The following is a 17737-nucleotide window of genomic DNA, read 5'->3' as shown; positions in this document are numbered from 1 at the left end:
GCACATCAATAGTGCCCAAATAGGCCTACTATTATAGTTCTGCGTACGCAGTGACCAGTTATGCTTGTCGTATAGCTTCTTTACTTCGACAGATTTCAGCCTGATCTAGTAAGGAAAGTGAATCATGATTCATGTAATTAGAAATTGTTGTAGAACCGAATTTGGGCACGCAGTCCTTAATTGAACAATTTTACGTGGATTGATTCTACTGAACCAGATTGAAAGCGCCACCTCACCACGACACTGCAGAAACGCTTGTGCTTCAGCAAAGTATTACTAATTCCGTCTTTTAAAACATCCAATGGGATTGGACTTCTCAGACCAACTATGACCAGAATGTGCACATTGAACAGCGGGTGACAGAAGGCACGGCCAGCAGGTGTAACAGGCTCGGCTTTATCCTCAAGATAGTCAGTGAATCCTGCTGCAGGTCTGGTACGAATCGGATGAAGTCTCGGACCTGCCAGAAGAGTTTCTGACACGTCCATTGAGGCAAAATCTGTAGACAAAGTTGGTATTTGGTTCTCTCTCTCTCTCTCTCTCTCTCTCTCTCTCTCTCTCTCTCTCTCTCATATCACCGACGATTATACGTAAAGCAAAACGCAGAACTTGGGATCACCGTTCATCCGAGATGCTTGCGCCTCTTCATCAGAATAAGGATACGCTATCTAAAAATGGGAGCAACAGGCGTGTTTAATGCGCGCAGTATGGAGATTCCCTGTGGCCCGCGATTGTGCAAAAACAGAGAGACGGCCCACTGATCTTCCGGATCAATTAGAGAGAGAGAGAGAGACGTCTCTGGACTTGGTGATCGGTCAGGGATTATAGGCCAAGAGCTAGGACAGCGCAGAGAGAGAGAGAGAGAGAGAGAGGTGTTGGAACTTGGACTTCAAAGTTGACGTACAAACGATCGGGAAAAGTTGGAAAAAAGCTTTTCACGGGAGAGGGCCTGAGTGAGTGAGTGAGTGTCACAGTATTCGCTTAAAATTTTACGTGTTCACTTAAAGCTTTTCAACATTGTCTCACATTCAAAGGTTCTCAGGGCTTCCCCGAAATTGACTTGCAAAACAATAGCCATTAACCATCTCACAAAACTCGTAAAATGTATAGGTGTAAAATGTATTCGCACGCACAGAACGCTAGGATGCTTTGCGGCAGCTTTGTTGCCTTGAAGCGACAAGCGAAGTTGCGATAGCACGGCAACTTCGCTCAAGAATCAATTTCTCATTTTTCTCTCTCCTCTTTTTCCTCTCTCTCTCTCTCTCTTTCTCTTTCTTTACCTTCTATTTTAGTTTATTTTTTTCCCTCTCCTGGTTCTCTCTCTCTCTCTTTTTTTTCTCTCCCCGTTTTTCTTCTCTCTCTCTCTCCTTTTATTCTCCCCCTCCTCTCTTTTCCTTCTCTCTCCCTCTCCTTTTTTTTCCTTTTTTTTCTTCTTCTTCTCTCTCTCTTCATTTTCTTTTTAATTTTTCTCTCTCTCTCTCTCTCTCTCCTTTTTTCTTATCTTTGCACTTTTCTTCTCTCTCTCTCTCCTCTCTTTTCCTTCTCTCTTTCTCCTCTATTTTTTATTCTCTCTCTTTTTAAATTTTATATTTTCTCTCTCCACATGTTCTCTCTCTCTTCTTCTTCTTTCACTTTCTTTCCTCCCCCTCAGTCTCTCTTAAAATATGTAAATTTTATATTTTTCTTATATATACTTCTCTCTTTATGTTTATATTCTCTCTCTCTCTCTCTCTCTCTCTCTCTCTCTCTCTTTTCTTCTTCTCCTCTTTCTCCTAATTTTCCTTTTTTTCTTCTCTCCCTCTCTCTTTAAAATTTTACCTTTTTCTTCTCTCCTTCTCTCTTTTAAATTTTATATTCTCTCTCTCTCTCTTCCCTCCTCTCTCATTCTCTCTCCCTTCCTCTCTCTCGAAAAATATTTAAATTTTAAAAAGACTTTTCTCTTTTCTCTTTTTCCCTGTCTCTCTTCCTTTTTTCCTCTCTATTCTTCTTCTCTCTCCCCCCCTCTCTCCTCTCCTTTTCTTCTCTCTCTTCTTTTTTCTTTTTTTCTTCTCTTTATATTTTTTTCTTTTCTCTTTCTTTTAAATTTTATATTTCCTCTCTCTGTGTTCAAATTCTCTCTCTTCTTCTTATTTTCTCTCACATTTTCTTCTCTCTATCTCTATCCCCCTCTCTCTTCTCTCTTTTCCTTTTTTCTTTTCCTCTCTCTATAATTCTCTTTCTCTCTATTCCCTTTCTCTCCTCTTTTTTCTTTTTTGCTCTTTGTATATATATATATATACATATATATATACATATATATATATATCTCTCTCTCTCCTTATTTTAATTAAAAAGAAAGTTTCTTTTTTTCTTTTTCTTTTTCATTTCTCTATGTGTTCAATTTCTTTCTCTTCTTCTTCTTATTTTCTCTCTCATTTTCTTCTCTCTGTCTCTCTCACCTCTCTTTTCTTTTTTTCTTTTCCTCTCTCTCTCTCTCTTAAATTTCATATTTCCTCTCTCTATAATTCTCTTGCTTTCTTTTAAATTTTATCTTTTCTCTCTCTATAATTCTGTCACTGTGTTCAAATTCTTTCTCTTCTTATTTTCTCTCTCTCATTTCTTCTATGTGTCTCTCTCTCCCCCTCTCTCCTCTCTTTTCTTTTTTTCTTTTCCTCTCCCTCTCTCTCTTAAATTTTATATTTCCTCTCTCTATAATTCTCTTTCTCTCTGTTCCCCCTTTCTCTCTCTCCCTCCCTCTCCTCTTCTTTCTTTTTTGCTCTTTGTGTGTGTGTGTGTGTGTGTGTGTGTGTGTCTCTCTCTCTCTCTCTGTGTGATCAAAAAGTTTACATCAAAAAGTTTAATTAGAGAGAGAGAGAGAGATCCTAGGCCCCACGCATGAGAGAGAGAGGGGGGAGGGAGAGAAGAAAAATGTTTAATTAAAAAAGACTATTCTCTTTCCTCTTTCTCCCTCTTCTCTCTCCGTCTTCTTCTTTTTATCCTTCTTCTTCTTCTTCTTATCTCTCTCTCTTTTATTCTTTCCTTCTCAAAGTGTGTGAAAAACTATGTTCGAAAAATTTTAAATTAAAAAAAATCTTTTAAACTATTTAATTAAAAACTTTTGATTTAAAAAGAAGTTTAATTTAATTAAAGGAGAGAGAAACTTTTGATTTAAAAAGAAGTTTGATTTAATTAAAGGAGAGAGAGAGAGAGAGAGAAAACATAGGCCCTACACATGAGAGAGAGGGGGGAGGAGGGATGAATTTAATTTTAAAAGGAAGGGGGTTTTAATTTTAAAAAGAGAGGTGAGGAGGGGAGGCTTTAATGAAAAAAGGGAAGGGGAAGAGAAAATGAGATATTACACGTGAGAAAGAGAGGAGGGGAGGGGGTTTTGATTAAAGAAAGGAGGTTTGGAAAAGGTGGTAGGTTCGGGAAGCCCTCTGGAGGTTCGGGGCTTTCCAAATCTATAGCTAAAATAATATAGTAGTAAGATTCTTTTCTTAAAATTTTGACTTATATGTGAAATTATCAATGGAAACACCCTATACATCCACTAAGAGCTGGGTCACCCCACGGTGAGCTCACACCAGACTACTAGTACCACTAGGCTAACAAAGAGAAGAATTTAAATGAAGGGTAGCAAACGCATCATTCAAACAAGTACAAAAAAAAAAGGGAATGCCATGCGATTGGGTTTTCTTTTATCCACTCACTTCTGTCAAGCCAATGGCAAAGCTTGAAACACATTTACCCTATGAGCATAATGCTAGCATGCTATTTTTCATGGGTGCTAAGAGCCAGGTTGCACACTTGGTGCCTATAACATTTGGGGATTTGCTCCAAACCCTTTGCCAGTTGTGTCATGCCTAGGACAAGGAGTAGAAAGGTTTTATTGAGTGTGTTAGCACATGGTGAGAGAGATGTACCCAATTGGTCCTAGCCTGCAAAGTTGGTAGCATTTTAGTAGCTTTTCATTATTTTAATGCAACTCAACCAATCAACATTCTCAACCCTACTAGTCGCTTGTTAGCACTTGCTTTTGAACAAGTGCTTGTTGCAAGGGTAATAGGGGCTTCTACTAACCGTACTAGCACTAACCTCAAGTAGCACGACCAAGGTGTAGTGGGGGGAGTGGTATCCCCCCCCCCCCCCCCCCCCCCCCAACTCTACCCTAATGCGACTCACCCTAACAAGGTGAGTGGGGGTTGAAGCTCCCCCCACTCATCCTATTAACCTTGGGTGCGACTAAGTGTTACCAAGGGGAGTGGGTTCCAACTCCCCTTGCTAAACCTAGTGCAACCCAACTCTAATATAACTCACTTTGGCATTGTAGAAACTTTACGTTCTAACCAATCTCACATGTAGATGTAGAGTACAACTAAGCCTTTCAAAGATTTTGCAATGGTAGTCTACATAACCTCACCTTTTGATCAATTCTTTCATGTGGCTTATAGTGATGACACATAATTCTTCGCATGTAGGTGTATGCTTCTCACAAACGATCAACACATATAGGACATATTTAGGGAGAACTTGAAATTCCCATTCAACAAGTCATTGAATTTTCGTTGTTATTTTGCATAGTTTTCTCTTTGCACTAGTTGTTTGTTAGTAGGACATATATTACTACAATGGTGTGGAGACAAGGTGGTCCTTACCCTACGAGTTTATCCTTGTCGATCTCTTTCATTTGAGAAAGAAAAGCATTCTTTTTCTCTTTGCTTTTGTACCATTGCATGGCATGCGTATATAGCTCAACTGGATAATCTCTGGAAGATCATATGAATGTAAAGGCACAAGCCTTGGATACGCCACTAGGTACATCATGCAAGAGAGGTAGGTATATGAGAAGCTGAGAATCCTTTACAACTACGCGTAATATTCCGAGTGAAAGGACATAACTTCCTTAATCATTATTCAACTTATAATGTGGTGCTTTGTAGAATTTGAGGTCTGCCCTTGTGTGTACCCTGACATGCTAAATTTAGGATGTCTAGAAAGAATAAGATAGGTTCCCCCAATTGCACTTCACACTCTCAAGACCACCACCATTCAAGCCACCCACTTATAACATAGTTTGATGGACTTGAATTAGGATTACCAAAATAATGAAGTGGTGCTAGATAGCTAGATACCCTCCACCACTTGCACTATAGTCCTCTCCTCATCGATGGAAGCCTCACAATTGTAGTATTTATCACACAATGATGTGCATGCGCCTTTCTAGCATCCACCAAGGCTTCTCTATCAACAACCAATTATACATAAGCTATGACAATCTCAACAAGCTCTCACAAAAGTGATTTGATATTCTAAACAAATCACCCAAGCTAGTGTGGTATAACCTCGGTTTTCCCAAGGTACACTAAGAGGTCTTTATCTTTGCAAAAGATATAGTGTATCAAAATGCTACTTTATTCCCTTTTAGGGGAGTTAGAGATCTACATGATATCATTTGCATACAATAGGATAGGTATCATCACCTCTAGTAGGTGTGCACCTCTACTCTCTCATCAATATGAGTACCAATAGAGTAGGTGACAATGGGCATTTCTTCTTTATCCCACTAGTGTTGGTACCTCTATTTAGCAATCCCCTTTCCATATATAGTCTATCTATTCATTAACTCATACTAGGCACAAACCACCCATTGTAACTCCTCTAGCACTCAATGTCTTGTAGATTCCTCATAATCCTAGCTCATGGGAGCATGTTGAAGACATGAAATTCTACAAAGCAACAATATATCTTCTTTCCATGTGTGTGTCCCTCCTTTATGAAAGCCCTAAGTGTGAGTATATATGAACCACTTTGTGTATCCTCTTATAAAACCACTTTGTCCCATGGCTCTCTACATGCGTTTCTTAGAGAGAAAGAGAGAGAGAGAGAGAGAGAGAGAGAGAGAGAGAGAGAGAGAGAGAGAAACCATTAAGTCCCATGTGGGGAAGAGAGAGAACAAAGCCCCCACTAGAGTGAAAGGTGAGAAGGATCGAAGCTTACACGGGAGAGCTATGGCGGGAGAGTAAGAGCAAGAGCAAGAGAGAGAGAGACTCACATGCGGGGACTCCAACAGTCACAATGTGTGACCGGCCTTCCCTTTATTCATCTATCATTAAAAGAATAAAGAATAAAGTGACAATGGTGATGACGCCCACCACCTACAATGTGTAGGCATGGGTACTGTTAGTGTAGTAATACACGGGCGGCTAGGCGGAGGTGCCTTTACCCCCAACAACACATCAACCTCCTTCTTAAAGGTGAATCTGCCCCATTGAGGAGTGAAAAAGAAAAAGAAAAGATAGTATAACATGTACACATGTACAACAAGATGAGAAAAGACATCATCTCATCCCACGCCCATCAATCTTCTGAGGAAGGCAAAGTGCTCCGAAGAGAGGCTTTGGTGAGCAGATCTGCAATATTCTTGTCAGTCAAGATCTTGACAAGGTCAATAGACTTGTCCTCGATGACCCCACGTATGAAGTGATACCTCACCTCAATGTGTCTCGTCTTCGGATGGAAGACCGAATTCTTGGCTAATTGAATAGCACTCATAGAATCCGAATGCAATGTAGGGATAGCATCAATACCAAGGTCATGAACCAAACAGCCTAACCATATGGCCTCCTTGGAAGCCTCAATGGCTGCAACATACTCGGCCTTAGTGGTAGAAAGAGCCATACACTTCTGTACCCTTGACATCCAAGAGATAGCACCTCCAGCAACATAGGTGAACACATAGCCAGAAGTGGACTTCCTACTATCTGCATGTCCTGCATAATCAGAGTCAAGTGTACCCGACGACTCCTGTCTCCTGGCTATTGTAGCATATGCACATATCTGCAGTGCCCTTTAAGTACCTCATGATACCCTTCACGGCATCCCAATGCTTCTTGTCAAGTGTAGCCATATAGCATGGCACAACACCAATTGCAAAGCCAATATCTGGACGAGTGGCTATCATGGCATACATAAGACTGCCCACTATGGATGCATAGGGAATCTTGGCCATCTCAACTCTCTTTTCATCTATTTGCGGACAATTGGCTTGTGATACCTTCACATAAGAAGACAATGGACAGCCAATAGGTTTCACGTCCTGCATGCAAAAGCGCTCAATGACTTTATGAATGTACTCCCTCTGTGACAAGTAGAGGAGTCCCTGATGCTTGTCGCGTCTAATGCGCATACCAAGTATGTGAGAGGCCTATCTCAGATGCTTCATCTCAAAGCTCTTCTTGAGCTAAGCCTTAAGAGCATCTAGCTCATCATGAGCTTTCCCTGCTAACAGCATGTCATCCACATAGAGTACCAAAACCAGCAAAGATCTATCCTGTGCTTTCTTCATGTACAAGCATGGATCCATAGCACTACGGCTATAGCCCTATGACTGCGTAAAAGCATTGAGCTTATGGTACCATTCCCTAGGTGCCTGCTTCAAGCCATAAAGACTTTTCTTCAACCTGCACACTAGGTGTTCCTTGCCAGGCTCTGCAAAGCCCTTAGGCCGCTCCATGTAAATCTCATTATGCAAATCTCCATGTAAAAATGTTGTCTTGACATCCATATGATACAAGTCCAAGTCAAGCTACGCGACTAAGGCCAAAATGAAGTGGAGGGTGTTCATCTTAACCATAGGAGAAAATACTTAATCAAAGTCACTCCATGCTCCTGTTTAAAACCCTCAGCAACAAGTCATGCCTTATAAGCTGGCTTGGGGTGTCCAGGGGTACTCTTCAACTTGTACACCCATTTTCATGGGAGAGCCTTCTTGCCACTAGGCAAGGAAACCAAATTCCAAGTCTCATTCTTATGTAAGGAATCTATCTCAAACTGCATAGCCCTCTCCTAGGAGTGATTGTCACCCCTGCATGTAGCCTCATCATAAGTGAAAGGCTCTCTTGCATCTATAACCAAGACATAATGCATCGAGGGCTAAAATTTGTTAGGGGGGCATCTATCTCTAGTAGAACGCCACACTGCAGGCTTTTCTATCTGCCCAACATTTTGTTCAACACCCTGGCCATGAGTACCTGCTAGTGCTACAAGCTGTCCAGCTGGCTGTATGAGAGCTCTTGGCTTCTCCTGAAATATAACCTTGCATATCTCCACTATCTTCTCAAGCTGCCTATGCATCTTGTCTTCATGGAAGACTACATCATGCCTGTGGATGACTTTCTGCGCCTGTGGATCCCATAGATGATAACCCATCTCTTGTGCATCTCCATAGCCAAGGAATATGCATTTAACACTCTTAGGATCCAGCTTGTTACACTTGTCCTTGGGCACATGGCAAAATGCCTCACATCCAAAGACATGTAAATGTGCATAAAAGGGAGGATTTCTTGAAATCAATGCCACTATAGGGCAATCTATTAATGATATGAATGATAGCGTAACTGCCTCAGCCCAAAAGTGCTAGGTTAGTCCTGCATGGCTAAGCATAGTACAAACCCTCCCTTGGATGGTCATATTCATCCACTCAGCCTACATTCTAGGGAGAGGTGTAGGGGACGATCAACTGATGCTTGATATCCCTCTTATCACATAATTGCTCAACAACACGTGAGACATACTCACCCCCATTATCTATCCTTAGGCATTTTAGCCTATGCCCAGACTAGTTTTCTACCAAAGCAAGCCATCTCTAAAAAACTGCCAATACATCGGACCTCTACTTTATGGGATAAGCCCATAATTTACGTGAAAAATCATCTATGAAAGTAACAAAATACTTTGCACCACCCATAGACTGATAGGGCATGGGCCCACAGACATCAGAATGAACCAAAGCCGAGGGCTCACTCATGCATGGCATACTAGACTTCTTATGCATAGGCCTCCTCTACCTGCCATAAAGACACTGATCATAAGAATCAAAATGAGAATAGTCAAGGGGCAGTAAGTATTGCAAACCAGAAAGAATTTTCATTCCCTTAATGGACATGTGCCCCAAACGGGCATGCCAAAGAGATACATGAGGTAAAGACCCCACATACAAAGCATGATCAACTGTAGATCCAGAAGCCTTGGCACCTCTCGCAAGCACAAGCCTACCACGAGTAATCTTCCATGTAGAGTCTCCAAAAGATACATAATATCCTGCATCATCAAGCTATCCAACAGACATGAGACTGCATGTCAATGCAGATACATGGCGTACATCATGCATTTTAAAAAATGCTGCCAGAAGGAAACTGCAGCCTAAAATCACCAATATCGACAATCTCAAGAGACCTGTTGTCATCACCCAGAATAGTATGAATGGAACCTCTCGACAAGGCGTCACATGAAATGACACACCTGAGCCCAAGAGCCAACACTGTGCATGCATAGAGTGTATCTCTATCATCCATATGCAAAGCACTAGATGAAGCTACTGCAAGGATATAATCCCCATCACTATCCTCGGGCCGCATAACATTGATCTCTTCAATTTTAACACGACTTAGCAAGTACTATGCTGTTTGATCATAAGACTTTTCCTGCACTTTCTCTTTCCCCTTGTTTTGCGCCTTTCATTGCACAATTCATGACTTTGTGGCCTTTCTTCCCACAATGATGACAAGTCAGATTGGCATTTCTCCCACGAGACTTACTACGTGACTTGCCACACGACTTGGACCAAGATTTCTATGAATCCCATCCATAGCCATTACCATAGTCATTCTTTATATTTCCATCATGTCAGTCTCTAACTATAAAAGGATGAGACACATGAGAGGCAATTCAAATTCTTACAGTTTATCTCTTTCTACAGAAGAGAGCTCTCAACATCAAATAACTTTAGAGTAGTGGTAGAAGCACATAAGGCAGTGCGGAATACATCCCAAGACTCATTAAGATTTCCAAGCAAGAACAACGGAGTGACATCCTCTTTGAAATCAATTCCCTACGAAACCAGGTTCTTAAGAATAGCACGAATCTAGCTTAGATGAGCTGACATGGTCACATTCTCTTTCATGCGGAGATCCATAAGTTGTTTTAGCCAATACATTTGACTTGCATGACTTTGCTTGTCATAGAGGTTCTTGATCTTATCCCAAAGCTGTCAAGCACTCTGTGCTTCCTCAACCACATTGTAATGCACTTGTTCAGTGAGAGACAAGATGGGGGTGGACTTGCATAACTCATCAAGCTCCATCCATTCATCATTAGTCATAGTTTCAGGTTGCTGCCTACTCAACCTTAGTAGCTTTATCTGTTATTTTTGCACTGATACCTGCCAAAGTTGGCTCTTCCAATAGGCATAATTTGTACCATCAAGCTTAGTGATGTTGAAGATAGCACTGTCAATGGAAGAAGATGCCATACTGCAAGTTGAAACAGTGCAAATAGTTCAAAACTGCTTACTGTAAACTGCAAAAAATGACAAAAAAACCACAAAAACAAGGCAAAATGGTGAGAAACGAGTATTTAATGATGCTGCCCACTAAGTACCATAAAAAATACATCAAACCAGGATGATTTAGCATGAAAAATACATGATAGTTCGGAGATATATACTTGTAATTTATGATAGTAGTGTACAATGAGAGCTGACAATAGGCAAAACCCAAATATTCAAAGTCAATCACTGATTGTCAATGCAAAACCAACATCAAGCGGGGATAAAAAAGCATGTAACAGTAAAATTGACATGAGCCAACACCCAAACATGTCAGACAAAGTCTGTCATCAGTAAAGTCGGTACACCCCCCAATCAATAAGGCAAAATGTACATACCACTGCCAAGACCTGACACAAGTATGTGTCTACTCAGTGAATACAAAGTCGAATCAATCCAAGTACATCTACACAGACCAAGGTATATCAATCATACATCATCCATGAGGAGATCCCAGTCTCAAAGATCCAAAAGCTCAATATGCATAACCCACACTGCTCAATGTCTGATAAGCATACAAAGACGCTCCCAATGGCACAAAAGCCGTAATAAGTGTCAAAAAAATTATCTCAAACAAAGCATGTAAGAGCACCGATGACGAAGTATCCAAGATCATACATTAGTAAGACATCCAGAGCATATGAGTGGTCAAGTATCCAATGATAGCATCCAATGTCATGAAGACAATCCCAATCAATCTTTGCTAACGAGCCAAAGCAAGACCAAAATAAGCTCTAGAATATCCAAAGTCAAGCCCAATTGAAGCTTCAGTAGCATTCAAGTCAAAACAATGTAACTAGCGTGTGGCTCAAAATACATTCAAAAACCATCCAAAGCATTTGCCAACCTTCATTTGCATCCCAATACTCATATGAAACACCCGGGAAGCACCTATGATGACCAATAGGCAAAGCATAAAGTGACTAAATAAGCTTCAGCCCTGGAGTGTATAGTAGTGATTTACTGTGTAAAACTAAGTATTTCAGGCCAACAAATCAGCTCCAAATGATGGCCAATCAATAGGCATACATTCTCCTAACATTCAGGGACCATTTGGGACCATCCGGGCATCAAATGTCAATGCCAACCAAGCTATAGTATCAAATGTCAATGTAACACTATTTATAATAGCCAATGGACTATTATGATAGTCCCAAAACAGTGTTGAATTAGACCCAAATCAATACCAATGCTCAATGCTTCAATGTCAAGCTCCAAGTATGCTTCTAGGCATCAAATGAGACCTACCCAAGTGCCCAATGGTTGGAGTAGATGGAGAAGATCAATGTCAAGCTGAGGAAGATACTCTTGCAGGTTAGTGATGGTGCAAATTGATTTGGGACTTGTGGAAAGGCTAGGCAAGGTCAAGGCAAGGATGGGGGGGTAGTCAAGGACCCCCAAGAGCTCCCTCTTGAAGGGCAAAGTCACTGGTAGAGTGTAGGCATCACAAGAAGCAAGAGGACATGGCTGCCCTGCTTCACAAAACCTGACTAAAGTGAAATAACAAAAGAGAGCTCCAATACCTCTGAGGGAATGCCATGAGGGTGCCCAAATGGGCCAGGAAGCCAGTGGAGCTCGAAGGAGTCGAATATGGCTGCTAAGAGTGAGAACCAATGGTGTAGGGATTCGAATAAATGCTGAAGGAGTCATAGACCAAGCTTGAATGCTCAAGCAACCATGCTCTAATACTAATTGAAAGGTGAGAAGGATCGAAGCTTGCACACAGGAGAGCTATGGCAAGAGAGAGAGAGAGAGAGAGAGAGAGAGAGAGAGAGAGAGAGAGAGAGAGAGAGAGAGAGAGAGAGAGAGAGAGAGAGAGAGTCACAATATGGGAACTCCAAGAGTCACAATGTGTGATCGACCTTCCCTTTATTCATTTGTCACTACAAGAATGAATAATAAAGTGACGGTGATGGGTGCGCTCTGCCTACAGTAGTGTTCAAGCACGAGTATTGTCAATGTAGTAATACACGGGTGGCTAGGCAGAGGCGCCTTTACCCCCAACACTTTGATCTAAGAAAATTACTATTCTAGATGGAGATGAGCTTCTATAGGACATCAATGCCACTTTGCAATGTAGATAAGTAGTCTAGGAGAATCAAAGTTGTCTCTTAGAATGCTAGAGGGTTGGGTATGGATGTCCATAAGGAGATTTGCTATGGCATAGCTCCAAAAAGGAGACATGATGTAATTGCTTTGTAATAGATCAAATTAAATGATAAAGATGTGTGCAAACTTTTCTTCCAAGGATTTGTCATCTTTGTTGACACATACCATAGGGTTTGTGGGGGTACCTTACTTGTAGTGGAAGAAGAATCAAGACCTAAACTAAAATTGAAATTTGGAGAACAATTTGCATTGGCTATCTTGGTTTGTGATGGATGGTGATGAGGTCACTCTTGTCTCTATATGTGCATCTAATGTCTGTTCAATACATGTTGATCAACGTTAACTTCCGATGAACAACAAGCTTGGACAAGGAATGACTATATTAACTAGAGATTGCAATATGATGCTTGGGATGGGTGATAGATCACATAGAGGTGGATGTATGATCATGGTAGAAAGAAATGCATGGAATGCCTAAAGGTGAAGCAGAAATGAAAAACCATTACTATTGTCAAAGATAATGTGGGCAACTTGTTTATAATGAAAAACCATTGCTATTGAAAAACCATTGCCTTGAAGGTCATGAAGTGGGGCAAGCCACGAAGCATTGATCCTCCCTAAAGTCTTCCTTTCCACGTGGGGGGTCTATGACAATGACCTAATCAAGATGGTGAATTACTATGTGAAGACTGGCCTGCTCCTTCTTAAGTTTAATGTTGGCCTAATTAAAATTATTTCCAAGTGTATAAAAAGAAGAAAGCCACATTGTTAGCAAGTCCTAGTAGCCATGCTTAATTTTGCATAAAAAATTATGGCTAAATCAATGGAAATTAGGGTTAAGTTCTTGCTCCCTCAAGTTTTGGATCCTAGATATTATGGTTTTGTGATGACCAAGCCACTTTTAAGTGGGTTGCCAAGCCAACTCCTAAGAGTTGTTACACTAGATAGGTGATATTTGTTATTACTAATTTCTATAATTCTGTCTAGCCCTCCAGGTATTTATGACACTATTTTGCCATAGTAGTCCAACTAATATCACTCAATGCCTAATAACTAAGCAAGTCTACTTAGTTCTTTTGTTTCCCTTTTTAATAATCACTCATGGGTAAGTCTCTAGATTGGGCATTAGAATGCTAAGCCTAGGATAGCTATGGTTTCCTCCCCATTTTTCAGGGGCAACTCCTCATAATTTTCTTCTACCATACTTGTGGCAGTTTATCCAGTAAATTTGTTGAACTTTAGGAAGATTGGTTTTAAAATATAGATCCAATGGATCTATCAGTACATCTCCATTTAAGTTCCTTTTAATCGTTTTCTTCTCCACCTTTTATACAATTAATTTCTTTTTATTTATTTAATAAACAAACATTCAAACAAAATCAACAACGTTCCACAAACCATAAACTTTAATTCCCCTTTTTAAAGCGCAAACCCTCTCCATATTGTGCAATATGCCGTTGCTCTTTAATGTTTAAATAATTAATTCATTCTCATTTTTTGATAAAAACATCACTCTCTCCTCTCTTTAAACTAAACATCAGTCTAGATAAAAGCAAGTTCTTTCCCCATGCTTATGCGTCCACATACACAGTTCATTTTAAACCCAATGTCTCCTCTTAATTAATAAAGTACTCTAGTGGCCCTCCACTCTTTACTTTCTTGATCACCTAAGCAATGTTTATATGAATAACATACAACATTCTAGCATAGATGTTGAGACTTCTCCTCATGCCATCAAGTTAACCAATTGTGAATTTTAGTGTTGTTTAAGAATGTTTATATTCAATCTTTCCATAGCAACTTATTTCATATTAATTATTTTTCATAAATCATAGCAAATTTACCAATAGTAATGTTGACCAAGAATACCAGTACACTTCCCTTGCCCCCATGTTGACATAAATCAATATAATGCATATATTCTTGTTTTGTATAAATTCATAAACATAATGTTTCATGTAAGTGTTTTCTTAGAAAATTTCATTGAATTGATTTTTCTTCCTCTAAGATTTTATAAAAATTTACAAAAAATAAAAAATGGTGGTTTTGATTTTTTATGAAATATCATAATTCTTTGATATAGAAACATAATTTTCATAAACAAAAACTCTTATTTTACTCAAAATAGTCACTTTTTGAATTCTAAAATGGACTAAACTATTTTTGAATTTTTTAGAAATTTTACAGACTTTCCATGGTATAAAATTTATTAGAAAAATATCAGACTTAACAAATTTGTAGTTTTAAGAAAAATATCAGTCATGGTCTGTTATTAAGAAAACTTTAATATGTAGTTTTAGAGCAATTTTCAAGCATTTTTAACATTTTTTATTTTTAAAAATTAGCAACCATTCAGATTGAGAAATCAGGTTCTAAGACATTTCATAAAAATTATAAACTAAGAAAATTGCAACATCACACTATTTATTTATATTTTTAAAGGAAACAAGCACTTGCTTCGAATACACGGGTCGTAATCATGTCTTTGGAAGCAGCACGTCTCGTAGTCTAGCCAGGAAATTTAGTCCACCTAGCCGTTTGGAATAGCAAGCTCTCCACTTTCCCCTTTCCCGAAACTCCCAACTTGCCAATTGCTTTATTGCAATATGAATTATCTTTATGAGTTAAAGATTAAGCTTTAATTAAAAGCTTAATAATAGACCATGACTTCTTCTCAAAATGAAAGTGATGACTCATGAAGGGGGGAAGACAAATTGAAAATCTTGGCCATCTGTGCACCAAATTGCACGCAAGGTAGGGCAATTGAAAGCCGGGAAATTCTTCTACAAGCCTGCAGCTTTAATTTACCCAATACATTGAAGCTCCATATTGATGATTATAAGAAAGACAGAGCGATGGAGGAGAAGAAGAAAAATTGAGATCAAATCCATGTCGGGCATTGTCTGTATGTCTTGCCTAGGATATATGAGACTTAATTTTGCATTCTTTTGAGCAAATTGTTGATTTCTTGAAGGCGCCCTCTCTCCCTTGCTCTTTGACAATGTTTTGCAAGGCACCCCCTTCTTGATGCAATGATCAAGCGCTTTCTTTCATGCGATAATAATCCAATTTGACATTTTCTCCTCAAGTAGATCCAAATCAAGGTCATGATGATGATCACGAAGGCAACGATCACAATATTAATGAGCAAAATGATGGCATTGAGTGATCTCAGGCATAAGTAGATTGTTTTTGCTATATGATCATCATCATTGTCTCTCTCCTTCCCCTACAAATCCCTTGCCAAAAGGCACACCCTCTCTATCACGGTTGCAATCATTTTTTTTTTCTCATTTTTTTCATTTTTTTCAAAATTCATTTCATTTTATTCCCTTTAAACCATTTAAGGTTAAACTCTTCCTATGATTAGACCCAAAGTTATGAGGAAGCATATAGTAATCCAATGATGGTACACGTACTTCCTTGCATATGAAATGAAGAGATTCCTTTGGCAATATCAAAATCATGTGCATCCTTTAGAGTGGAATGCTATTTGGAATTGAAGTGGTAAGCATTCCAAGTCATGCATAAGCTCTTCCCAACTGTACCCAACTCCATGTCTTCCTTGTTGTTGAGCACTGGTAGCTTTGCCCATAAGATTGTGAGCAACGAGCTCAACAGGACTGTAAAATAAAATTGCTTCCAACAGACAATCTTGTCTTTTGGCATTTTACTCCATACTGAGCAAGACGACAAAGAGAAATCTTTATGTGCCAACTAATTGTCAATACTTTCCCATGCCATTGTACTACTTTGGGCTCGCATCTTGCAAAACTAGCTACACCCCTAGCTATCTAAACCAAGACCTTTGAATGTCTTGATCTTACCATACCTAGCGGAGCATTTAATCTCTCTCTCCACCTCTAACTTGCCTTACAACTTATCACTTCTACTAAAATTAGCAATAACCCCTTTTTCTCTACTACAAGCCCTAGAACACTATGCTCAATGTAACATCCTTCTTTTCCCTCTTGTTGGACAGATGGACTGTCTTCCAAAACAAAGACAATAGTTACAAAAACTGCATCTGCATTAAATTAATATAAAAAGATGGTAATAGCGTATCAGATGTATACAATTTTATTGAAATTTTTGGGCAATTTTTAGCATGTGTCTATGTGTTGTCATTTTGTCCACTCATGAAAAACCCAAAGTGTTATGCTCAAACTTGCCTTCTCAATTTATTATGCATTATAATCTAGTTCTAGCTTTATTTTGTTGAACATGGATTTAGAGAAAGCTCCTTCCCAAGTTTAATGTTGGACTAACTAAACTTATTTCCAAGACTATAGAAAGAAGAAAGTCAAGGTAGTGGCACCAATAAATCATGCTTCATTATGCATATAAAATTATGGATAAATTATTGGCAATCAAGGTTAAAGTTCTTACTCCCTCAAGTCTTACATCCCAAGAAGTATGGTCTTTTCCACTCATAACAAATCCAAGATGTTGTGCTCAATATTTCCTCCTCAATTGATTATGCATTATCATTTGGTTTTGACTTCTCTTATGAACATGGATTTAGAAAAATCTTATGATCGAACAATCTAGGCATGTATTCTCTCTAATTTGGATGCTCTTGGATTTAGTCCTATTTCCAAGAAGATAGTGACTTCTTTGTTTATCAATGCAAGTGCATGCATATCCATTAATGGTTAGGTTTCTACTACCTTTAAGTTAAGAAGATCCATGAGGTAGGGGTGCCCTTTGGCTCCCCTTCTCTTTGTCATGATCATGAATCCCCTAATAGGAAAGGTTAGTAAGAAGATCTAAGTATAAGTGGCATCCCCCCCCCCCCCCCCTCCCCAAACAAAGAATCACACCCTTTAGAGCATATTTGTTCATTATTAAAACAAGTTTCTCTTCTTGGGTTGGAATGACCCACTTGGATGCGTATCTCAATTTGGATTTCAAACTATTCAACTAGGACATGTCTTTTGTTACTTGGTTTGCCTGATGGGCATAGGAATCTCAATGTAGTAGAGATTTAAGTGGTTTTATGACAAGGTCAAGGGCAAGATGGACAAATGGAAGAAGATTGGACTACTATTATAGGAAGATTACTAATTCTCAAGAGCATCTTGGCAGTCTCCACCATTTATATTGGGAGGGTTCTACATTTCCACAAATGTTAATTGGAGAAAATTGAGAAGCTTCTCAAGGTTTTCCTTTGGAATTCAATGGACTATAGGGGGTGACACTCTATACCATGGTATATGGTTACTACCCCCGTTCAAGGTGATGGTCTTGGTGTAGCTAGTTTGG

At 39.3% G+C, this 17737-nt stretch overlaps 1 protein-coding gene across 2 annotated transcripts in view; it reads right to left on the bottom strand.

Annotated features, from left to right (window-relative positions):
- The window catches only part of LOC148039161 (wax ester synthase/diacylglycerol acyltransferase 5-like), a 50171-nt gene extending 49273 nt beyond the window's left edge, over window positions 1-898 (bottom strand). The window contains exons 1-2 of one of the 2 annotated variants that reach the window (XM_087675049.1): window positions 610-898; window positions 237-499 (exon numbers count right to left, since the gene is read on the bottom strand). In XM_087675049.1, the coding sequence (XP_087531175.1) occupies window positions 237-488 (252 nt within the window). In that variant the 5' untranslated portion in view covers window positions 489-499; window positions 610-898. The remainder of the gene's footprint in view (window positions 1-236; window positions 500-609) is intronic. The other variant, XM_087675048.1, reaches the window with a different exon arrangement.
- Between the last annotated feature and the right edge of the window lie 16839 nt (window positions 899-17737).

Source organism: Lygodium microphyllum, chromosome 3 (assembly GCF_053477565.2).
Source record: "Lygodium microphyllum isolate KBCC chromosome 3, Lygodium_microphyllum_v1.1.10, whole genome shotgun sequence".
NCBI classification, from domain to species: domain Eukaryota; kingdom Viridiplantae; phylum Streptophyta; class Polypodiopsida; order Schizaeales; family Lygodiaceae; genus Lygodium; species Lygodium microphyllum.
Note: the sequence above shows the minus strand (reverse complement) of the source record. Positions and strands in the feature narration are given on the sequence as shown.